The 25,829-nt window shown below is 42.0% G+C and overlaps 1 protein-coding gene across 1 annotated transcript in view; it reads left to right on the forward strand.

Moving 5' to 3' along the window:
* The window catches only part of PHACTR1 (phosphatase and actin regulator 1), a gene marked incomplete in the record, with an annotated part of 425,183 nt that overhangs the window by 336,160 nt on the left and 63,194 nt on the right, over positions 1 to 25,829 (forward strand). Inside the window, 3 exon segments of the mRNA XM_034762321.1 lie at positions 4,963 to 5,293; positions 19,125 to 19,333; positions 22,520 to 22,676. Coding sequence (XP_034618212.1) covers positions 4,963 to 5,293; positions 19,125 to 19,333; positions 22,520 to 22,676 — 697 coding nt within the window.

Here is a 25,829-nt window from a genome sequence, read left to right on the forward strand (position 1 = left end):
GTAGCAGTGGGGCCATAGAGGGCGGGGAGCTGCTGTGCGGGGCCCGCGTCCTGCTCTCCAGGGCTCCGCTCCCTCTGGGGCTACCCTGCCCCAGCTCCTCAGCCCCCTACCGGCTCTGCCCCTCATTCCCCCGGCTCTGCCCTCCCGGGTCCCGGCCAGTCCTGGAGGCAGGAGCCCTGGCTAGAGGGACCCTGGGCTGAGGCGCGGCCCGGGAGCCCCACTGCTTACCCCGACCCTGCCAGCGCCGGACCGGCTGGAGGCAAGGGGGGAGCGGGTGGAGTCAGCACTACTGGGGGGGAACCCAGGGCTGGGGCGGCAGGGGGTGCAGGTGGGGAGGGGAGAGCCCAGCGCTGTGGCAGCAGGGGTGTGTGGGGTGGGGTGGGTTGAGAGGAAAAGCACAGAGCTGGTGCGGCAGGGGATACTGGTGGGGGGGGGAGAGAGAGCCCAGGGCTGGGGTGGCAGGAGGTGCGGGGGGCGGGGGTGAGAGCCCAGGGCTGGGGTGGAGGACAGCCAAAAAATTTTTTGCTTGGGGTGGCAAAAAACCTAGAGCCAGCCCTGACTGCTATGTATACCCATGCTAGGGTTGTATGCACTATATGTATTCTACACACCTCTGTAAGTGTAGTCATAGCCTTAGAGGATCTGGGAACTAGGGATAGAGAAGTCAAATGAGGCTACGTCTGCACTTGGGGGGGGGGGAGATCGATTTAAGATAAGCAAATTCAGCTACGCGAATAGCGTAGCTGAATTCGACGTATCTGAGTCGATTTACCACCGCTGTGAGGACGGCAGCAAATTGACCACCGCGGCTCCCCTGTCGACGGCGCTTACTCCTACCTGCGCTGGTGGAGTATAAGCATCGATTCGGGGATCGATTGTCACGTAGCCTGATTTGCCCAAATTCATACAGTGAATTAATGACAGTGCCAGGAATATAACTCAGATTTCCTGAATCCCATTTCAGGGTCCTGCCCATTGGGCAACACTGCCTCCTAAATACATGCAGACTTTTACTGACTATAGAATTCACTACTACAATAGGTCACAGTTAGCCACTGGAATAGAATTTAAAAGGGAACTGGATACTCATAACAAGTAGTTACATTTGTAGTTGTATGTACTTCAGCAAGGGTAATAAAAACTCGTGCTTTGGGGCATCAACTGGTCACCATAGGAGTCAGAAGGAATTTTTCCTCCCATGTACAGGATGGTCACTTGGCCAGGTACATTGTGGAGAAGAGGAAGGGGCTGCCTTCCTCATGGATCAGTGCCCTAGTCTGGTGTAGCAAATGTTATCTTCTCGTTATATATTTGTATATAATTATAGTATATTGTCATAAACCGTGATAAGGTTTAATTTTCTAGCATTATTTGCATTAAATCCAGCAGAACTAGGACCTGATCAAGCAAAATGCTGAACAACCTCAACTCCCATTAGTGCCAGGGGAAGTTGAGCTTGTTCAGCATCTTTCAGAACTAGCCCCATTATACATAATAGTGGATACAAGGGTCCTCAGCCAGAAAAGATTCATCTCCAGGCCTCTTTGCTACTATCCTGTCATTTCAGTGCTTTGTGCAAAGATTTAAAACTGCAGTAACATTCCACTGTGAGGACTTATAGCAATGATTTCTTTTTTTGTTCATTCTTTCCCCTTCTCTGCTTGTTATTCACCTAGTCTTGTATACATATGATGGATATTCCCTTCTAGGGGCTGTACGTCTCCCCATGTGCTGTCCATATGCCTCATGGAAAAAAACAGTGGAGTTAAAAAAAACTATAGAATATGATTGTCCCAATCTAATATATCAATTATAACCTCTTACACACACAGGTCAAATTTTCCTCTCGTTTACACTAGATGAGATCCACTGCAGACCATGAAGTTTCCACTGGTTTGATTGGAGAGGGGAAATTTGCTCAATAAGTTTGGACCATCTTCTGAGAACCTTACTCGTTCAGAACCGCCACTGAACTGACAGCTTAGTCACATTTTCAGGACAATGCCCATTGTCACCAAGTGAACGGCTCTAATGCTCCTTTCTGTTTATTATTCTCCTTTTGAGTAATTTTCATTGATAGACAAAAGTTATTACGGTAAAGGGCAGACAAGTACATTTTGTTTCTGTGCTGGTAGATTTTCATGACTATCTGTCAGAACTGTGTGGACACGAGGTGAAAAATCATGGGCCAAATCCTTAGCTGGTGTAAATTAGCATCCCTCCATTTCTGACGTCAAGGAAGATATGCTAATGTACTCTAGCCCCATATGTTTAAACAAATGTCCTTACCTGTGTTACGAATAATATTTTAGAGAATTTAGACTGATTTTACAAATCTCACTCACTCTTTATGCTTTTTTGCCTTTCACTGACCAATGAAAATAAACTTGTGAATTTCACGTTCTAGTTCTCATTCGCTACCCCAAGCTACAGTCCCCCAAAGCAACAGTTTTGGGGCTGCAAACCTAGGAAGGACATATTTTCATTTAAAAAGAAAAATATCCTTTTCATTTTAATGCTTTTTTAAAAAATTGAAGCATTTCTATCTATTTTGTGCTTCAATCAACCTCACAAATTCCACTGGCTCCCAACAGCAAATCAGCTTTTTTAGTACTTCAGAAACAAAAGAAGTTGCAAATTCAATGTCCCTTCCAGCTTTTCTTCAGCCAGGAGCATGAGTGAGCAGCTCCAGTGGATGGTACCACTTTGAGCCCTCCATTGTGGATGTCTCCTCTACTTCATACACAGAGCGAAGGTCTGGTACTAGGACAGCATTCCCTTCCAGAATACCACCACCTCTGTGAACTAAAGCTGTTCCTTGAAGTACAACAGAGATTGAACCAAACCAAACATCCAGATCTGGCTACTGCAAAAGTTTAGGGAAGTGCAGATCTGGATCCCAGCTTTGTAGCTCAGGCTCATCTTTTAGTAGAAGGTATCCTGGAGAAATAATGTATAAAAATGTTTTGTAACAACACATTGCAGAGGAGCCTTATTCTCAGGGTTTTATTCAATTTACTCTTTATTGTCTCTTAAATTTTCTTGAAGACAATATATAGGGTACAAAGATAAAACATAGCTACTGTGCGTGTATGTGCATAAGAGACATGACAGCTCAGTCTGTTCTGTGTTTGGGTAAAAAAACCCATAAAAATTCAAATTGCAAAACGGGGAAACCGGTCCGCTTTAGAAGAGAGTAGGGAATGGCAGAGGGGAGTTTCATGTTTGCTGGCAAATCCAAGGGCCGTATTTGGCTCTGCATAAGGGGGTGCAACAGGCATTGACTTTAGTGAAGAGAGTATAGTCTAGTGGATAGGACATGCTGGATGGAGAGTCAAAAGATTTGGATTCTATCCTGGCTGGCTATTTAGATTGTATGTTCGTTGGGACAGGGTCTGTCTCTTACAATATGCGTGTTCAATGCCTAGCACAATAAGGTCCCAACCTCAACTGGGACTTTTAGGTGCTATTGTAGAGCTACTCTAATAATAAATAGTAATGTCAGACTTGAATTTGGTCCCTGTCATCTTCTAGCTTAGTGTCTTTTTTCAGTTTCATCTTTCTGGAGAAGTGTTGCCCCTGGGAGCCATCTGAACTCTAGCTAGTAGGTTTGGCCCCACTGCTGACAAATAAATACCCAGGCCAGAAATTATGAATAGCTAGTGCAAACATGAAAATTTATAGAAGTGCTTTTAAAAACCGTGGTGCAGCTCACAAACATGTGATGGCCTTTGAAACTTCAGCAGCAGCAGCTTATCTGCTGGGCTTTGTTAAGTCCCAAGAAGCTGTTGGCACTTTTATCTCTTCATTGTATTTTAGTAAGGTGCATGAACTCAGATCAGAGAGGCTAAATATGTTATGCTGCCAGAACTCCTTTACAGAACCCGAATGCCAGAGGTTTGCCAGATTTGAAAGGGTTCATTTAGGTCACTCCCTCTTCCAACCTCAGGAGGCCTTTCTAGCTCCCTCCTTCCCTATAACTTCAAACAACATCAGTCCATAATGTAAACTCCCATCTTCTCTTATCCCCCAACCCCAAGTGGCTACTTCTCCATGGCTTTCCTCATTCTCAAATCTCCAACTCCTCACATTGGCTCTCTGACCTTTTAGAAATTTTCATAATGCAACCCAGCCCGTCTCCTTCCCCCTGCCCAGCTCAGGTAGCCAATGCATTGAAATTCCATCTGCTTATAGATGTCTCCATTACATGCACCTCTGAGGCCTTATCCAGTTCCCATGGAAGTCAACAGTAATTTTTCCCCCATGGGTTAAAATCCACAGCATGGGAATCCAGCACAAAGTTTGTTTGCCAGGTGTTTTATAAAAGAATAAATTAATCCTACCATTTCCCTTCATTTTTGCTGGATTTTCCTTATACCTCATTCATGATTTTTTTTTTTCATTAGCATAATTCTGCTGCACCAAATGTTCTGCAGGTCCACAAAAATGTGAGCTGTGATGTGCAGTAGTCAGACTGTAGCAGTGGGAGCCAGAAATTCCTGAGTTTTAATCCCCACTGTGGTGATAATGATTCATTCTGTGACTTTGGGCACCTGGTCATTTTACCTCAGGTTACTCATTAAATGGGGGATAATAACACAGAGCTCACAGGGATGTTGTCAGTGTTAGTCCCTGGTAGAAAGTGCTTTGAAGATGAAAAGCACTACATAGATCTTGTGATTACATGGACTATTGTTGTTTAAGGCACTTCTTATTGAGAGTCCTCAAATGTTTCTGTGAGGCTCAAAAATGTTGCGACATGAAAACTTCCCTTCTGAAAACCATTCAGAGTGTTATAGGGTACAGTATATTCCATCACCAGCAGGAAAGGGGTAAGTCCAATGCAGACTCATCTGTTGTCTTTACTGGCAACCTTTGTGCCCAATTACCTAAGTAGATATTGTGGTCTTCTTTTTAATGCCATCGAAACTTATGTCTGTGCCTCTCGTTCTTGTGTTTTAGATCCTGGCGGTCCTATGAAACTGCCTTGTATGCCAGTTAAACTATCGCCTCCGCTACCTCCAAAGAAAGTCATGATTTGCATGCCTTTAGGGGGGCCAGACCTCTCTCTTGGGTCCTATTCCATGCAGAAGAGTTCCCAGCAGCCTTTGGCTCCACACCACCATTCTGTACTGCCATCCCAATTAGCAGCGCACCAGCACCAGCTTCCGTATGGCAGCCACAGCCAGCATCTGCCTTCTGGATCCAGCTCATTACCTATTCACCCTTCAGGGTGCCGGATGATAGATGAATTGAACAAGACACTGGCCATGACCATGCAGAGGCTAGAAAGGTAATGGTTGATTTTTAAAAATATTAATTTATATTGTGTCATTACAGCATCAGAACATAACATCATACAATAATACATTGCACTTACAGAGGGCCTTTCATCTGAAGATGCAAAATCTTTTACAAAGCTAAGTCATTATTTGGGAAACTGAAGCACAGAGAGATTAAGTGACTTGCCCAAGTTGATGCAGTGAGTTAGTAGCAGAGTCAGGAATAAACCTCAAGTGTCCTGAATCAGTCTCCTGCTCTAGCCATTAAATTTTGATGAAAAGAACAAGGAGTACTCATGGCACCTTAGAGACTAACAAATTTATTTGGGCATAAGCTTTCATGGGCTAAAACCCACTTCATCGGATGCATGCAGTGGAAAATGCAGTAGGAAGATAGATATAGATATAGATATACACAGAGGACATGAAAAAATGGGTGTTGCCATACCAACTCTGAGACTAATCAATTAAGGTGGGCTGTTATCAGCAGGAGAAAAAAAACTTTTGTAGTGATAATCAGGATGGCCCATTTCAAACAGTTAATACCTATACCTATCTCATAGAACTGGAAGGGACCTCGAAAGGTTATTGAGTCCAGCCCCCTGCCTTCACTAGCAGGACCAAGTACTGATTTTTGCCCCAGATCCCTAAGTGGCCCCCTCAAGGATTCAACTCACAACCTTGGGTTTAGCAGGCCAATGCTCAAACCACTGAGCTATCCATCCCCCTGACAAGAAGGTGTGAGTAACAGTAGGGGTTCTTAATCTTTCCCTGTTTGCTGTATAGGATGTTGATCAGGTGGTTCCGCAGTTTCTTTGAAAGTGTGTGGCACAATCTCTCGGCATAGTCTGTGTGGTATGTAGATTGTAATGGATTTTTTTACCTTCAGTCCTTCTGGTATGATGTCCATCTGTTTGCATTTGGAAAGGAAGATGATGTCTGTCTGTATCTGTACGAATTTTTTTCATGAAGTTGATGGATTTCCACTTCATACGGCTAAATTCAGTGCCTTGCATGGCTACTCTTAAGAGCCTCCTGTTTTGCAACAACATAACACCAGGTTTCCAAGTAAAGCTTTGGTTACATGGAAGACCAAAAGAAAAAAAATGAAAGATTTAGAAAAGAACAATAAAGACCAAATGTGTTGCCCCCACCAAAGAATCTACATGCCACTGATGAGCTGGAGGGAGCACATGGTGATTTGCATAAGCTATTTAGGTTTTTTAATGTAATCTAAAATGCATCTGAGAATAAAATAAAATAAATGTTTGCCGCAACATAATTGTCACTGCTGTTTTGTAGCAATCCCCAATTGTAGACTGCAAAGGGGATAGAGAAAATTAATGTCATTCCATGCAAGATCCCCACACATATTTTGTAAAGTGAGTCAATTGAATGCGAGATGTATCTCAGTATATTGACTTCCTTGCAGGGATTCCACCAACTTGTCTCTGGTCAAAAGCACAGGCTTCTGAACAACAGTCCTTGGGCTTTCACCTGAATTAACTATAGCCTCGTGGGGGCTTTCAGGGAGGGTAGATCCAATACCAAATTATACGACACGTGGAACTTCTTTCTGGAGAAACAGTCTCTACACCCTGTAGTGCAGAACATAGTCCCCTGCAGGAATTTTTACACTGAATGTTTATAGTCCGAAGGAATCAATAAATACAGGTGCCTAGTTCTCAGTGCTCAGAGTAGGTCAAGAGGAGCAGTGGAAATATGGCTTAAGGCCTGGCCCTGCGGTTCTTGTTGGTGCCAGACCAGTCCCCAGTATAAATTAGAGCAATCTGAATGTTGCTGTAATTTATATACAGGAAAATCAGCTAAATGGACAGTGAAAACACAAGGAGATAGCTGGGCAGTTCACCACGGACAGTTTTATCGAAACTGATAAGGTGATAGGAAAATAGAAAATTGTACAGAAAACCAAACATGTGCAATTTAAATAGACAAGAGGCCAGATTCTGCTCCATGCTACTAGCCCTTTGCACTGCCAGAGTAGTAAAAAGAGACCTTTATAGCTGCTCTGAAAGGGCTGCTGTAGATTTTCCCAGTGGAAGGGAATCCTCAGCTGGTGTGAAGTTGGCTAGCTTGTAATGGGAGGTTCCTGTTGCCACAGATAAGGGACTCTAGTGGTGAGACAGGAGGTAGCATGCTATGGGCGCAAGTCACTATAACAGGGGTAGAGAATTGATGGGACCACAGTCCGGCCACCTTTCACATAGGCCAGCACAGTCTGGCACGTGCACCTTGCAGAACTAGCTGCATCAACCTGAGATATGATGTACTGTATACATTCCTGAGTGCTGGGGAATGTCAAGAGGGGCTGTCTCCCCCTCTAGAGCAGTGCAGCTCCACACCATTCCTAGCACAAGTCTGGGTGTTAATTGCACAATCTGGCCCATGGTACATGCAAGCTGCACTTCATCATTCTAAATCCAATGATATTTCTCTTCATATGACTTCATAGTGGCATCTGTTCTCCCCTTCCCCCAGCAATGGATGTTCCAGTTTCTAAGCTTCCATCAAGTCTGTGTTTACAAGTATGTTTAATTGGTTTAAAGGAGGTGATGTAAAGATCGTGGTTTTTTTTATTTTTGTTATTTTTTTAACATTTACCAGAAGCTGAAACTGAGCTACTTGTTAAAACTGAACGAGCAAGAATCCAGGTCCCAGAATGAAGCAATTGTCTCCCATCACAGAAGAGAATCACTTTTATAAATGGGAATTAATATTGATTTCACCTTTAAGGGACTCCTAGCTCACATTAATATACAGAACAGATTTTTTATTGTTTCTTTTCAGTTGATTAACTGTTTTTTTGTGCCTCAATGGATATTTCAGTCATGGAATAATGTATCAAGTATTTCAGTTATGCTCATTGTCCAGTAAGTCAGTAATGTTTGTAGTACTCGAGGGAAAAAAAAAAAGTTGATGACTGTTTCTTCTGGAAAGGCAGTCACTAGTTTCATAATGTATGTGGACTGTAAAGTCGACATGTGCTGTTAAATTTAAGTTACACTTCCAAGGGACTCTCTGTTTTTAGCAAATGTGCTAATGTCTCCAAGGAGATTAGTGTAGGTTTTCAGAATAGATTTGATTTGGGAGGGGATTAGGTACGCCAAGTGGTGTCTTTTCCTGATATTATTTTGACAGTAGTGCTTTCTTTTCTCCCTAATTGTACCAAAAAACAGGTTTAAACCTTAATTACATCACATTGCAGTGTTTGTTATAGGACGCTTCAGCTCAGAAGCCTTGAAAGCCATGTAAATTGCTTATATTTGAAATCTATTTTTCTTCTATATAAAATTTAGCTGTGTGATCATATCTATCAAATATGTAGGATCTGAGATTGGTTCCTAAGCTTTTCTACTGCTTCCAAAATAGCATGCTGCTGGGCCCCTGCTCCCAGGCCAGCAACAGTGGAGAAGAATGTAGAACATAGAGGCCTGGAAAGGTCGGATGGCTAATGGGAATGAGTGTATGAAAATGGAAATGATCACATCCAAAATAAAAACAAAGCTCAAACAGTTTAATGTTCCCAAACAGTTTAATGTTCCCAAACTGGGGGGACCAGATAATCTCCAACCCAGAATACTGAAAGAACTGGCACATGAAATTGCAAGTCAGGTAGCAAGATACCATATGACTGGAGAATAGCAAACATAGTTATCTGTATTTAAGAAAGGGGGGGGAAGTAGTCCAGGCAACTACAGATCTGTTTGTCAATAGTATGCAAGATTTTAGAACAAGTTTTGAAGGAAAGAAGAATTAAAGACTGGAGGTAAATGAAAATGGGATAAAATCCAACACGGAATTATCAAAGGTAGATCTTCCTTTAATAAAATAACTGATTTCTTAAAGGACATGCAGTGAATGAAATCTATCTAAAATTCAATAAAGCATTGACATGGTACTACATGGGGAATTATTAGTAAAATGGGGATTAATATAGGAACTGTAAGGAGGGTAAGGAAACCATGTAAAGGGGAGAGGTCAGTGGGTTGTGCTGAAAGAAGCATTGTTCGGCTGGAGGGAGGTTACTAATGGCATTCTTCAAGGATCACTCTTGGGACCGATCGTATTTAATATTTTAATTAATGACCTTGGCACAAAAAGTAGGACTGCGCTAATTCAGTTTGCTGATGACAAAAAGTTGAGTCATCGTCCATACAGAGGAGGATCAGAATATTATACAGGAAGAATTGGATGAGCTAGAGGCCTGGAATATAGAAATGGGGTAAAATTTTAATAGTACGAAGTATAAGGTCATGCACTCAGGGACTAACAACAAGAATTTCTGCTATCAGCTGGAAATGACACAGGAGAGAGACCTGGGTGTGTTAGTTAATTATGAGCCACCAATTTAACGAGCCCATAAAAACACCAAATGTGAACCTGTGGTGTTGGTGGCCTGTTGGTGCAGGAGGTCAGACTAGATGATCTAGCAGTCCCTTCTGTCCTTAAACTCTATGATACTATGAGAAAAGGGGGTTCCTAACATCACAAGGGAATAATAACATCACTTGGTAGCACCCATTTCAACTGATCCCAAACCTTATCTACCAAAATTAAATACTAAAGTATTCTAGAATAATCGCCCCAAATACTGCTAGTTCTACTGTCAGGTGATATGAAGTATTACTAAAGAACACTGTAGTATTTTTTTTATAAGGGAAGAGGACACTGACAAGCCTCAGTGTGAATAGGGTGACCAGACGTCCAGATAAAATCGGGACTGTCCCGATTTTGAGGAGTTTGTCCCGCATCCCGATATTTTGTTTGGGATTTTTTTTTTTTTTTTTTACACTCACCCGTCCGGGTCTTCAGCGGCGGGTCCTTCAGTCGCTGATGGTCTTTGGCGGTATTTCGATGGTGGATACTTCCTTTTTTGGCGGCAAGGTTTATTACCCGCCGCCGAAGACCGTCAGCGACTGAAGGACCCTCTGCCAAATTGCCACCGAAGACCCAGATGGGTGAGTGTAACAATTAAAAAGGCGCCCTCCCCTGCGGTGTTCCCAATATTTTCCACTTAGCATCTGTTCACCCTAACTGTGAACCATAACCAGCCCTCTTCAGCCAAAAGGGTATCTTTTTTTTCAATTGTTAAAGGAAAAGGCCTATTTCGTGTTGCTTTCTTCCTCAGTCAGTGGGATTTCCTCATTCTGGTAAATTCAGCTGGTGTGGGTTGATCCCTGAGCCCATCTGTAATTTTCTCCCTAAACTCTCCAGCATTCTTTTCTTAAACCTCACACCCCCAAACCATTCTCTCCCACCCACCTCCGCTCCTGTGGCCAAGAATAGGGAAAGAAAGAACACAGAATCCCCTTCTTTTAACAACATAGATTTTTTGCTTTAAAAGACCAGGTTTCCAGAGTCCTGACTGTCTAACAACATCTAAAGGCAGGGAAAAGGTATGAGCTATGTGAAAGGAAGTTAGAAATGATTTGCCAATGAGTTAGAAGCATGCCAAAGAAAAATGAGGAATACCTGATCACTGGAGTAGGAACCAGGGACCACTTTATTTTGTGTGACCTTGATCAAGTCGCTTAACTTTCATGCCTCTGTTTTCCTTTCTGTAAAATGGGTGATAACACTTACCTGCCTCCCAAGAGTGTTGTGAGCATTAACAGAGCAATATTTTAAAATGATTTTAAAAATAGAAATCACCATGTAAGAGCCAAGTGTTGTTATAATTTTAAGTGACACATTCCTAACTCTCAAAAAGGATCTGCACTCACTCCCTCTTCTTGTAACAACTGTGGGACAAGAGCTAGGCAGCAATTTTCCTACATGAGGATAACTGTGTCACAATTTAAACAAAGGGGTAATTTATGCAGCCAACTTCTTTAAAATTCAAGAAAATTTTGGGTTCCACAATGTAGATTTGCTATCAGGGTACCTCTCACGGGGGCTCTCTTCCACGACTTCAGTATGGCTTTTCTGACATATAGTTTGTGCCCTTGCTTAACGTTGACTTGGAGGGGCAGCTTCTTGGCATGACATGCTAGTCTAATGTCCAGCCATGCGCCCAATTAGCCTCTCTGATGAGGCTGCCAATTAGTGTCAATCATGATGCATACAGTACTCTTGTAAACTCATAACTGGGATCAGACCACAACTTATTTCTTATAGTATACTAAACAGCTATCAGATGGTAATGACTTACAGTTACCAATGCCCTGCCCTGGGATAGATTTGAACAAATGACATCAAAAGTGAAAACCTCTGTATCAGAAAGTTTCTGTAACCAATTGCCCTTAGACATCCAGTTCCCTCAGACTTCAAATTGATAAATGAAATCATATTAGACCTACCTAGCAGATGTCTTATAATTCTTATCGAATGCATTTCAGTCTGTAAGACTTTTCAAGAGAACTACTTTTGTCTAATACCTTCCCCATGCTCATCCCAGCGTAGTATTATATTCATGAATGTACAGTGATCTGAAGTGTTTCTATTTTTAGTTTAATTGATAAGCAACAAAACAATATACTATTGATCTGACAACATTTTGATAGAATCTTTTCTGGTAACTCTTCATTCTGTTATCAAAGAAGAAGAAGTGATAGTTTGTGGGGATATGTTTTATCCCACTAGATTTTTACAGGAATGATTTCCCCTGTTCTATTTGGAGTACACCCTTGAGTAACAAGAATATCAGTAGTTGTCTATATAATCCTTAAATTCTGACTTCTTATGAAAATCTTTTCTTAATAGCAGTACTGTAATTTACATGTTAAGATAAATTCTTTTTGAAAACAAGTACCCACATAGCCATGGTCTTGATCACTAAACAACCAAAGCAATAAAATCTGAAACAGCTTTTAAAACTGATTATATGAAACGTTTAGTAGTGTAATTGTTCAGTACATAATACTACTACTAGCCGAACAGCCTTTACAAATAATTTTGTAGTAGACCACATGACAGTGAGTATTTCCTACCAACGAAGAGGAAATCTATACACAGTAGAATTACTTGTGTCCTTGATTGTTTTTCATAAGTACCCTGCAGTACTGCAGGTAGGGCAAAAGTGCACAACACCTTGTCAGCTGACTTAGGGAATGAAATTAATAGTGTGGAACAGAAATCAAGATATACATAAAATAGCAGGAAAAAAATAGGGCTTAAAATAGAAAGTGGTATTATTGGTGGACTGATTAACTGAGAGAAGTTGTAAAGAGATAGAGAATCTTCCACTGCTAAGACACCAGTTCAAATCAAGCCTCAGTGTGATAGGAATTGGAACTTGGGATTACCATCTAACTGCTGTATGGTAACTTAAATTGTTGAAATGGACAGAGGACCTCAGGACTGAATAACCCCAGCCCCTCTTCTTTTCCCCTCCCCCCCAAAAAATAATCTATCACAATTAGCACCTGGTTGGTAACTCCAGCAGAGAGGTAAAGCCAGACTGAATGGGCATAAAGACTGAGGTCTGGTCTATACTACCCGCCTGAATCGGCGGGTAGAAATCGACCTCTCGGGGATCGATTTATCCCGTCCCGTCGGGACGCGACAATCGATCCCCAAATCGGCGCTCTAACTCCACCAGCGGAGGTGGTAGTAAGCGCCGCCGACAAAAAGCGGCAGAAGTCGATTTTGCCGCCGTCCTCACAACGGGGTAAGTCGGCTGCAATACGTCGAATTCAGCTACGCTATTCACGTAGCTGAATTTGCGTATCTTAAATCGACTCCCCGCTGTAGTGTAGATGTACCCTGAGCTACCCTCCCACCTCTTCTGTTACTTGGTGAACTTGTACTATGCCTGACTGTGCTGGTTTTAAACGGAGCTGAATGGTTTTACTGCATAGCGTTCACTGGTTTTTTACAGAACAGCATTGTGCTGAGCTTTATCATCTCTAAGATACGAGATCTGAGTCGTCGGGATTTCCTGTATCTGCCACTGAAGAGTTACGCAGAATAATAGATAATCGGGAAAAGGGAGATTTTTAAAAAAGTTAATTGAATTTAAATTATTAAATTAACGTTTATTTTATTGGTATGCTTTAAAGTTTTTAAAGACTGTAATACATTTATATATCCTTAGAAGAATTCAGCTGATGCATCCCAAAATTACTTCTCGGATAAAAATAGTATAATGTAAAATTCAATGAAATCTAATAGAGAAATTCACAACCCAATTCTTCATGAATCTTTAATACTTTGTGCTACAAAATGTAGAATATCTCTAGGCAAATCAATTCCTTTCTTTGATATGTCCAGTCAGTAAATATATGTAATATAAGCTGCAATTACCAAATGATCTTTTTGAGGCTTAACATAATTATAACAAATGGTATCACGCACTTATAGTATCTAGGGCCTTTTATCCCTATAAATCCCAAAGCACTTTATGGGATAACAGTTCACCCCCCTTGAAAATGCAGTCATTTCTGGGGTGGAACTTGGCAACTGTTTAATGGTCCTCATCAACACCACACAACAGGTTTGGGCAGAATGTTAAAATAACATCTCCAACTGACATAGTGGAAGGTGATTTAAATAGTTAAGGGCCCAGTCCTCCAGGGTGCTGTGGAGTGTCTCCTGTGGTTCTGCACATCCTAGACTCTCTAAAGGAGTTGCAGTTGCTTTGCAGGATCATATCCAAATTTGATAGTTGCCTCAAATGGAATGTGGCCAGGACAGCTGGATTAACGTCCATATTCATGTGGAAAGGAGCATGAGAACTTTAACAATTGCAAGATCAGGAACTCCGATTTACTTCTCATATGAAGAGCAGCATCTCCAACAGCACAGAGCCTCCTAATTTCATACAATTACTGTTTCGGAAAGAAGAGCACCTACTACTGAATCACCAACACCACTGCAACACCCAGGATTTTTCCTGGCAGTCTCTGATCCTAGTAGAGGGAGGCAATATGGTCTGGTGAATAGGGCACGTGGCTGGGAGTTAGGAAATCTCAGTTCTTTTCCTGGCTCTCCTCTTCACCTGCTGTGTGACATTGGACTTCAACTCTCCCATTCTCAGTTTCCCTGTCCGTAAAAATGTACCTGCATTGATACTTACATTCCCTTATAAAGTGCTTTGAGATCTACACGTGAAGAGAGCTAAACAGTAGTAATAATGACCAGGTTTGAACCTATTAGGTTGTGGGAAGTGATGAGCTCATACCCTAAGATACTATATGGCAGCAGAAATAGGACTGAATATTTAGAGAGTAAAAGCAAATTGCTCCTCAGTGTCTGGCTTTTTGGGCTATTACACCAAGACACATGAATTGTCTATGCATCCCATTTAGGAGCTCTCTAAAAATAGAAAATGACCACTGGCACTCCCAAGTCAGTGTGTAGACAGGCAGCTCTAATGCACATTTCCATTTCTTTTTGATTCCTGTAGGACCCCTTGCCTAACATTCACAAATTAAGCACAACCTTGGTCATACATTTCATCTGAGACACAGCTCATCTGCAGATAATGTATCCCCATTCATCTTTTGTACTGTTCTATTGTAAATGAGGGGAAGAAAAAAATCTCAGGACTTACATTTCGCTTCAACTTACCTTCTTCCTGGAGGAGAAGATATTAGATGCCAAAATAACAAAAGACATTATAAAACCATCTGTTAGTCAAAGTTATTTGGCAAGTTTGGAATGGTTTGTTTAATCTCTCCTGGCTCAGTAAAGATTCCTGTGCTGTATTTATATTTCCCAAGGATTTAAAGTTTCTCAGGGCGAGGGGAGAGTTGGAAGCCGATGCTGTGTCATAGGTGTGGCAGTTTGGCCAGTTAATCCACTATCAGTGCAGTCTCCATACAACTAATGAAAGCGTTACATGCAAATTAGCTGTAGAGTAAGGATGGTAATTGGCTTGGATATCACAGTGCTCTAGGACTGATATCAGGGTGTAGATAGCCACTTTATGAACTTAATACCCTCATATCTTAATGTCTATACTTTGACCCATCAACCTTTTACTCCCAATCAGGGATATTGCAGATTATGTATTCCTCATGCCACTTTATCTTAAACCAAATTTTGCCCCCTCTATAATCTGTATGTTATTCCCTGATAACCAGAAACTTCTATCTCAAACTCTGTTCACTATTTTTTTTTAACATCATCTTAATAAAATTTTTAAATATGCCTTGCTGAAGCTGGATGCAGCACAGGTGTGATTAGTACAGCCAAAATGGCTGAGAACTTAAAAATGGGATAATAACGGACTGCGTATCCTAGAAATGATTGAACTTTGTGATATTCTAAACAAAAAGAGGTCTCAGCCATGCTTGTAGCTGTTTGCATGTTTCACCTTCGTCCTAGGCTTCAGAGTGACAATCCTTGAATTTGAGAGAGATATGTGTATATATATTACACACACAAACCCATGTTAAAAGAATATTACTAAGGTTAAGTCAAGCACTCAGAAATAAGATTGTATATGCAACCTTCAGTCTTCCCCTTTGAGCTTTTAAATGCATGACCACATACTATTTTTTTCCACCGGAGCCCTGCCTCATTCAGTGCACAGGATGAGGGTGCTCACAGGGCCGGCTCCAGTGTTTTTGCCGCCCCAAGCGGTGGGGGCGGGGGGGAAAAAGCTGCGATATGGCGGCAGCTCTACTGCCGCCGCTTCATTTTTCGGCGGCAATTCGGCGGCAGATCCTTCCCTCTGAGGGACTGAGGGACCCGCCGCCGAAGAGCCGGACGTGCCGTCCCTTTCCGTTGGCTGCCCCAAGCACCTGCTTGCTGCACTGGTGCCTGGAGCCGGCCCTGGGCGCTCACTTAATGAATAGCTGTTCAATATTTTGTTTTCTCATTGTTCAATGTGTGACCCTAGCAGTTGTTTACTAGACCCTGTTCAAACTCTGCTCCGAAGACAGAATTATTAATTTCCCCATGTTTTTTCTATGGCTCTTATCACTGTAATATCGAGTGCTTCACAAACATTAGTCAGTTGAGAGGTAGTGTGATCCTTCTGTAAGGATCAGCAGGAGTTGAACCAGGACATCAGGGCTACCAGGCAGCTGAATCCCCACATTGCTGCTTGACAGCAGCTGTAACCTGGCCACTCCCTGCAACTCTGTCTACAGAGGTTCAATGCCATGACAAGGTTCACCTCGAGTGATCTGACTGACAGTGGTCTTAGCGAGCCCTGATTGGCTCCTTGTCCCTATAGAAGCCCAGGGAGCATACCAGGAAGTGTCCAGGCAACAATGCAGATCCCTAGCTACCTGCCATGACCACCCTGCTTCTCTGTTCCTGAACGCTTGGTACTGACCTTGGCTCTGATTTGGATTCTGACTTCCATTTGACCCCCTGGAACCTCAAAATGAACCTTGATATGTGGTATTGACCATCAGCCTGATTCCTGACTGTCGCTCTGACTCTCAGCTTGACCTGACCCTGATACTGGCTCTGACCCTAGCTTCAGTTCTGGGATCTCAAGCTCCTGCCACTAGTCCTGCCTCCCCGCGCCCAGAATCCTGACACATTGGATGTATAAACAGGAATATTGAGTAGGAGCAAGGAGATTATATTACCTCTGTATTTGACACTGGTTGACTGGTACTGGAATACTCTGTCCAGTTCTGGTGTCCACAGTTCAAGGATGCTGATAAATTGGAAAGCATTCAGAGAGGAACACAAGAATGATTAAAGGATTGGAAAACATTCCTTATAGTGATAGACTTCAGGCACTCAATCTGCTTAATTTAACAAAGATAAGGTTACTTGATCACGGTCTGTAAGTACCTACTTTTGGAACAAAACTTTGATAATGGGCTCTTCAGTCTAGCAGACAAAGGTATTACAAGATCCTATGGCTGGAAGTTGATCATAGATAAATTCAGACGAGAAATAAGGTGCAAAGTTTTAACAGTGAGGGTAATTAACTTTGCAACAGTTTTTTGTTGATTTCAAAATTACTAGTGAATCTAAGATTGGATGTTTTGCTAAAAATATGTCTTAATTCAATCAAAAATTAATTCATGGAAATCTTATGGCCTGTGTAATGGAGGAGATCAGATTAGATGATCTTTGAATTGTCCAAAAAAAAACCCTTGTGAGATTAGGAAGTGGTACTAGCCCCATTTTATGATGGGGACCTGAGAGACAGAAATTAAGGCCAAAGGTTTCCACTAATTTTGGGGGCCCAATTTGAGACCCTTAGGATCTGATTTTTCAGAGTATTTGGCATTAAATATCATTTGATATATTCAGAGTACAGCTCCCATTGACTTACAGCTGTCAGTGCTCAACACTTCTGCAAACCAGACCCTGGGGTCTCAAGCTGGGGACCCAGAAAATGAGAAACAAACAATTAGTAATCACCTGTGAAAAGTTTAAGTGACTTGCCCAGTATCACACAGGAATCTCTGTCCGAGGCAAGATAGAATCTAGTTCTCCAGGGCAGCATTCAACTGCCTTAACCATGAGACCCTCCTTTCTCTCCATACCTCGTTCACTGCACACCTTCCATCTTCTGCTTCATTTGTCGCAGGGACAATAGTCTCCTTTACTACACAACTCTGGCACATCCACAAAGCAGGTCCATCCTGTGCACTGAATGAAGCAGGGGTCCTGTGAAAAAAATAGTATGTGATCATGTATTTACAGACTGTCTCATAATGTCTATGCACAAGAGGCCAGATTAAGATTTCTCAATCAAACTTGATTCTGGCCTTTCTTAATGGCTGAAGTGCTTAACTTTGCAACCTTAAAAATGTTTTTTAATATATTTTTTCTGTATAGTTTCGTAGGCTTTTTAAAAAGCAAACTGGAAAAACAAAAAATCCATCATGTGGCATCATATTGATGCCCACGAGTCATCAGTGGGATTGAAACCTATAGACACACTGCACAGGCTTCTGCCAATGGAACTGAGTAACTGATAGCAGTAGCAGGTTGTCATTCTTCATGAGGACCAGCCCTAGAGGGGGGTAAGACATGCACTATGCCAGAGAATTCACAGATATTTGCTGACAGCAGAGGAATGATGAGACTCAGAAATCTTGGGTTCTCCCCACACTGGTTCCTAGTCCCAGATTCCTTGTCCAGCTGGTCCCAAACTCCCCCGTATAACTTGTCCCAGTTTATGTGGATTTTCACAGGGATGGCAAAAGGAACATCCCTGACACACAGGCCACAGCTCCTGCCAATTTTTCTACATGTGCTCCAAAGCATTGGGGCTTTATAGTTTTTTAATGCAAAGGTTTGCTCACGTTAAAAAATTCTGGCGACCATTATGTTTTTCCCTAAACTCATTCTCAGAAACAACTGAACCAATTTCACCAAAATTTTCCCAAGAAATTCAGCCTCAGGCAGACACCCAGCATGGAAAGTTTAGTCCAAATGATTAATATGTGGCAACATTATAAGCAACTGAAAACAGGATCATATAATGGGAAGTGTCAGGCAACCTTAATAATAGGTCCTTTCTCAATTCCGGTTATGCAAGTTTTTAAATTGGAATTATCCTTTAATTCCTTACTAACTAATGTAACATATGCCTGGTGGGGGAGATCAATCTAAGTTACGTGAATAACGTAGCTGAAGTCGACGTACTTAGACCTACTCACCGCGGTGTCTTCACTGCAGTAAGTCAACTGCTTCCGCTCCCCCGTCGACTCTGCTGCACCTCTCGCAGCGGTGGAGTACAGGAGTCGACGAGAGAGCGCTCGTGGGTCGATTTATCATAGACCATGTTTTAACCCATGTTTTAGCCCATTCTTGTTGGTAACTATAATCCTTCCATCTTCCCTCTTTAAAAAATGTCTGCATATAAAAAGGCACTCGTGCTCTGACTTCAGAGAAGCAGACCTGACTCCTGCTGAGCAATTTTCTCTAATTTTTTTAATTCTTCTTTTCCAATAGCTCTGGTTTACACCCGGGTGACAGTGTCACGAAAACAGGACCTGGAGGCCTTTCAGACATGAGACAAGTGCCAACCGTTGTGATCGAATGCGATGACGATAAAGAAAATATGCCTCATGAATCTGATTATGAAGATTCTTCCTGCCTTTACTCAAGAGAGGAAGAGGATGATGAGGAAGATGAGGATGATGATAGCTCATTATTTACAAGTAAGACTCATCCTTCCCTTCCCCCTTTTATTGTATTTTTTTTATTTATCCTCAAAACACAAGGGAAACGCAAGCGAACTGGATATCTTAGGCCTGATTTTCCTGTCACTTACACTGGCATAAATTAGAATAAACTCCATTGACTACAACAGAGTAACAGCAGCATAACATCGATGATTATGAGAGGACAATCAGGTGCTTTATACTTAATAAGTACAATGTCAGAATATTTACATAGAGGTTTGTTTTTTTTAAACGTGTCGTCGGCAAGTCAAGAAGGCAATGGCAATTTTACCAACGACTTCGATAGGATCAGAATGAGCCCAGTACTGAGCAGTTTTGAAACAATACTAAAGTGTGGCCAGATCTTGACTCAATTTTATTTAATCCTTGTTTAGGAAAAACTCCCATTTAAGTCAGTGTGAATATTTGGCCCCTGAACTTTTGTCCAAGTCAGAATTGGCCCCTAAATTATTGCTGGGCATGTGCTCTTTATTTTAAATGCCACGTTTAATGGACAAGTGATAGTTTTTAAAATAGATCCTTCCAGCAGTGACTGGCATGTCTGGTTTGTACAGTGTGGATTATACCCGTAGAGAAAGCTCAGCATGTTCGCTAAGAACAGAATAACACAGGTACACCATTTTTTTGTTAGGATCAGTATCCACGGGGGAGGAGCGGGGGGGCAATTCAGTAAGTACGCAAGCAGAACTCATTGAGTACTTATATGAGTAAGGTGGGCAGTATTTAGCTCTCTGTGTGCTCTGCTCGCATTTTTCTTAATTATTTAGTCCTTACTGATTTAAAAATCAAGGGCCTGAATATGACCTTGCTTACAGCGCTCTTACACCAGGGTAACCCTGCTGACTTCTGTGGAGTTACTCCTGATTTACACCAGTATAAATGAGTTCACAATCAGGCTCCAAAACCCTAAGTTACAATAAGAAGTGTAATTACTACTAAAAACATGGACCTCATTCTCCACTACCCTGCACAGTGTAGAGTAATTTACATCTGTACAAATGCTTTCATCTCATTTGGTATCATTTTACTCCCACTCCACATGGTGCAAGGCAGCAGAGAGTCAGGCCCAAAAATGACAACTCTAAGCTAAATTTGAGACCTACGGTTACAGGGTTAGCTGTACCTCTTCCCCCGTTCTGGTTGCTCTCTGAGTGCACCCCCTTCCAGTATTTGGCCTCTTGTCCATAGCCGTCTCTAGGGGAAATCTCGCAATTCTTCTACTCGTTGACCGGAACGTGGGTCCACAACCCTGTGTACAGCAACTGTATATCACTCTGAAGGTCTGAATGGGTTTCAAGCACCTGCATTTCCTCCCTTCGGGATCATGTGACCAGCAATATTGACCAACAACCTTCTTAAAACAAAGCATTTTTATTTAGCACTCAGAAGAAAGAATTAAAGACACAAGATTTTGAAATAATAAACATCCTACATGCATATTTAGTGTCATCTAATCTTATGCTTCACTACAAGCTAAGTTAAATTGGCGTTCCTCTTAAATTACAAGAACAGAACAGAGCCACCTCTCAAAGCCCTGATCCTCCTGTGTCTGTGGGACTCTCAATCTGGTTCTCTCAGTTAGTGTGTCTACACTGCAGTTGGGAGCATGTCTCCCAGCCTGTCAGTGACGCCAATTCAGATATTTCTTGGAAGGTGCAAATTCCGGTCCCTCTATCCAACCCCTTGGCAAGGGACCCCATTCCAGTCTCTCTTCATCCCCACCCTCCTCCTGCAGGAACCCCAAGTCTTCCTCAGCTGGTGAGCCTGCCTCCCTCACACTGCATGAGCTGGTTCTGACAAGGGTCAAGTTCTCGGCAGACTCCCCTGCACTCTGCTGTATATGAACAGACTTCGCATGTGCCGGTCACAGTACCGATTGGGCTGGCCACCCCTCCGCACCCGGGCCAAATTTGAGTAGTATTGCAACCACACAGCCAGAGCGATGCTCTGGACTGCGCCAGCAGCAGACATACTGATTTAGAATGGGATCACTGCTTAAAAGTGATCAGGCCACGGGCCCCGCAGCTCCACAACCTATGCAACTTTGAGCAATTGAAAAATCCTTGGAGAGAGATTCATTCCCCTCCAGCCTCCCCTCCCACCCCACAACCTGGTGCCACTGCAACCTACACAGACAGACTCGCACTAGCTCTGCTTGAGCTAGCACGGTAAGAATAGCAGTGTGGATGTTGCAGAATGGGTGACAGCTCAGGCTGGCCAGCCAAGCTCAGACCCAGAGGGACATGAGTAGTTAGCCTGAGCCGCCACTAGTGCCACAGCACCACACTGCTATTTTTAGCATGCTAGCACAAGTCTGTCTACCTGGGCTGGGAGAGACACTCCTCGCTGCGGTGTAAACATACCTATTCTGACCCTCACTGTTCAAAGTGGTTCAGGTGCTGCCCAAGGACAGCAGGCTTGACTCATTAAGGCTACATGCTCTGGCATTGTCTCTTCGTGAACCTTAAGTGTAAGCTGTCAGGTGACTATGAGAAAAGTCCTTCTCCCTCTTTCTCTAGGTGGACAGGCCCTGCTACTCAGTCAGACGCGGAGGCTGAAATATCCATTCTGTTGTATGGCACAGAAACCCCACGCTAGTGGCAGATTCAGACACAATATTAATCATTATCAATAAACACCCCCACATTTGTCACATCTGCATCTTATTCTCTTTACCTGTTGGACCAAATTCTGTCCTGTAATGAGGTAAATTGAAAGTGACTCCACTGAAGCTAATAAACTGGTGTAAATCTGGAAAAAAATGTATCTAAGGCGACCCCTAAAAATTAGATCGACCTAGGTACCTCACTCAGGGCTTTGAAAAATGTCACTCTCTGTTCAACATACTTAGGTCAATCTAACCCCCACTGTAGATGCAGCTAGATCAGTGGAATAATTATTTGTGTCAATTTAGCTACTGCCTCCTGAGGTGGTGGTTTAATTACATCGATGGAAAAACCCCTTCCGTCAATGTAAGAAGCATTTACGCCACAGCACTGCAATGGTACAGCTGCAGCGGCATAACTGTGCCACTGTAGTGTAGACTAGAATCTAACTTAGTTCACTCTGCTTATCCTCTCCTGACTGTTACTTCTTTGTCTGCTGTAGGATATGGTATAATGCTGACATCCCCTTTGGCAACACCTCTTCTTTCTTCCATAGGTTCTCTGGCAATGAAAATCTGCAGGCAGGATTCTTTAGCAATCAAACTTAGCAACAGGCCCTCCAAACGAGAGCTGGAGGAAAAGAACATCCTCCCAAAGCAGACTGATGAGGAGAGACTTGAACTGAGGCAGCAGATTGGAACAAAGCTAACAAGGTAAGACCCAAACACTTTTCTAATGTTTACCATCAAGCAATGGGTTGCTGGGAGAGTGGACTGCAAGATACAACTTTTATCCTTGGGCTGTGGAGAGTTAAGGTCCTCTATTCGCAATGCTCTATATGTGAGAAGTCACCCAACAGGCTGAAGAAAACCCACAGCTCTAGGCTTTGCCTCTGCTTCAGTATAATTTCCCATACACAGCCCTCTCGCCCTCAGGGGTCCTTTACTACAGAAGGGCCCGTGGAAATGTGCTTTCCGCATTGGTGCTCATTTTCTACTCCCAAATGAAAAGGTGCAGCTTTGGGGATATTCTGGGCTGTAGCATGTGGAACCCTCTTTATGTACCCTTTTGTGAAACCATTGGTGTTACTAAATGACTGATATGAAGCCCCCTCCTGACTGAGTTACCTTTGGAGCAGCTAAATATATTCCTATCCAGTAACACTCATACCTATCACACACAACCTGATTTGGGTGGGTCAGGCTTGGGCAGGGTTTCTCCTTTTGAAGACTCATTCATCTCTCTAATCTTATTCCTTTCCACTTGATCTTATTTTTGCCATGATAGATGTGGGCTAGGGTAGAGAGGTGATTGATAAACATGAAGGATAGAATTTATTACCTCGCTTCCTCTCAGCAATTAGTTGCATTCAGAATAGTTAGGATTCCTGGGCTAAATATGTAAGATGTTCAAGTGCTTGTCCAAGCACTTTTTACCTGTGCTTTCTATATTAAATCTAATGCTCCAACTAGCCTGTGGGATCTGGCAGCAGTATTATGCAGAAGTAGGCCGTAGTAATGCTTTATGAATGAAAATTTTCAACTCTACAGCTCGCTTAGTAGCTTGGCATAGTGTATTTGCACAAAAAGATCCAAATTGATAGTGAGCTAAAAATAGACGTGTCAGGAAGAGAAGGAGAAGTGTGTATCTATATGCAACATCTGCTTTATCACATACAGTACTCGGGAGTTTCCCTCAGTGTTATTCCCGGTGTTATTGCTACACTTCAGATTATTTCTACGGAGTGACTCTTAACTTGCATATAGGAACATAGGATGCCATGTTGAATCTGACCAAGGCTCACCTAATTCAGTATCCTGTTTCTGACAATGGTCCACACCAAATGCTTCAGAGAAAGCTTCATGAAACCTTGCAGTAAGCAGCTGTAAGATTATTTGCCTCCCCAAGTTAGGTATCCTTATAATCCCTATTAGAGATTGGTTTAAACCCTGAAGTATGTGGCTAAATATCTCTCCGGAATGTATATTAATATTAACCACTACAATTTAGAATAATCTGTTTTTATATATAATATATTATGTCCAATCACTTTTTGAATGTTGCTATGGTTTTGGCCTCAACAACATCCTATGGTCATGAGTTCCACAGATTAATTACATGCTGTGTAAAAAAAATATTTCCTTTTATTGGTTTGGAATTTGCCACCATTTAATTTTAATGAATGTTGTTTTGTTGTTGTGTTATCAGACAGGGAGAATAGAAGCTTGTAATGTACCTTCTCTATATCATTCATTATTTATATACTTATTCCATGTCCCCTCTTACTCATCTCCTTTGTAAGGTAAACAATTCCAGTCTTTTCAATCTCTCATTATGCCCCTAATCAGTTTTGACACCTTTCTCTGAAATCCCTCTAATTCTGCCATATCTTTGTTGTGATGGGTGAGCAGTATTGCTCACAGTATTCCAGACGAAGCTGCACCATTGAATTATATCATGGTATTATAATATTTTCCACATTTATTCTCCATCCTATTCCTTATTCATCATAACTTCTTTTTTGATGGCAGCTGCACACTGAGTTGAGGTCTTCAATGAGGTGTCCAGAGTGGCACCTAGATCCTTTTTCTTAGTTGATACCTTACAGGGCTCTAAAGTAACTGTATCTGAGTGGCTTAATTTTTCCTTCCCCAATGTGCATTACTTTGAATTTGTTGATATTGAACTTCATTTGCCATCATGTTGCCCATTCACGTAGATTGGTTAGGTCCTTCTGAAGTTTTACACTCCTCTCTGGAGTTCTCTAATGTAAGTAAGTTTGTGTCATCTGCAACTTTTACCACCTCATTGCTCATTCCCCTTTCCAGATGATTAATACATATATTAAACAACACTGCTCCAACTGATTTAATGTCCCTGTAGGAACAAGGTGTTTCTGCAGTTTGATTATCAACTAGGTAAACCAATTTTGACAATAACTGGAGCATTTCTTAGTTAGGCCTCATGTTCTCACAACATCACTGCCTTTTTCTCCAGTGCACTCATCTTGCTATTTGTGCTCCTTTACTGTCGGAGGTACGAAACTGGATATTGTCTTCTAATGTAGCTATGGATTAGATAGTAAAAATCCTAAAAGTTTAGAATGATAAAATATCTGAGCTGAGAAAAATACAGGACCTTATTCATCACTGCATTACTCTAGTTTTATACCAGTGTAACTTCATTGAAGTTCATGGAGTCACAATAGGAGTAACATAGTGGTGAATCAGGCTCTGTGGCAACTGGAATTTAGAGTTTTGCATCTCCCTCTGCTGAGTAGAGTTAGAAGTAGAGTTAAGAAACTTGGGGAGAAAGATACTTCCTTAGCCAGGCTCCAAATACGATAAGTCACAAATGCTGCAAAACTAGACAGGGTTACAGGTCTTAGCAGTAAAATCCTAGAATGTGTCTTCTGTCTAAATACAAAATATCAGAGTATAAATCCAGGCGGTCTATGGCTAGCCTGTAGGCTGATAGATATTATATTTATTTGGCTGGAAAAGTCTCGAGTTTGGTGTGCAAAAATGTGCCATTTCCATGGCTTGCAGAATAAGTTTCAGAAAACTCAAGTTGATTTTTTTTCTGTTGTGTAAATAACATTTCAAAACCTCATTACTGCATCCATACTTTGTTGTTGCATAATGATGCAAATCTCAAGCAAAATTAAAGGCGTACAGGATTTATAGTCCTCGGGGAAGAACTGGGATTCAGACTATGATTGCAGTTGGAAAGTTTAATAATATTTCTGAGGAATTTGTACCATTCCAGCAATGGGTCCCAAAGGTTTGAAATAACCAGCCAATTAAATTACATACATTATTTGCAGAAGAAATATAAAATACAGAATAAAAACTTCAGCAGATAGT

This window comes from Trachemys scripta, chromosome 2 (assembly GCF_013100865.1).
Source record: "Trachemys scripta elegans isolate TJP31775 chromosome 2, CAS_Tse_1.0, whole genome shotgun sequence".
NCBI lineage: Eukaryota > Metazoa > Chordata > Testudines > Emydidae > Trachemys > Trachemys scripta.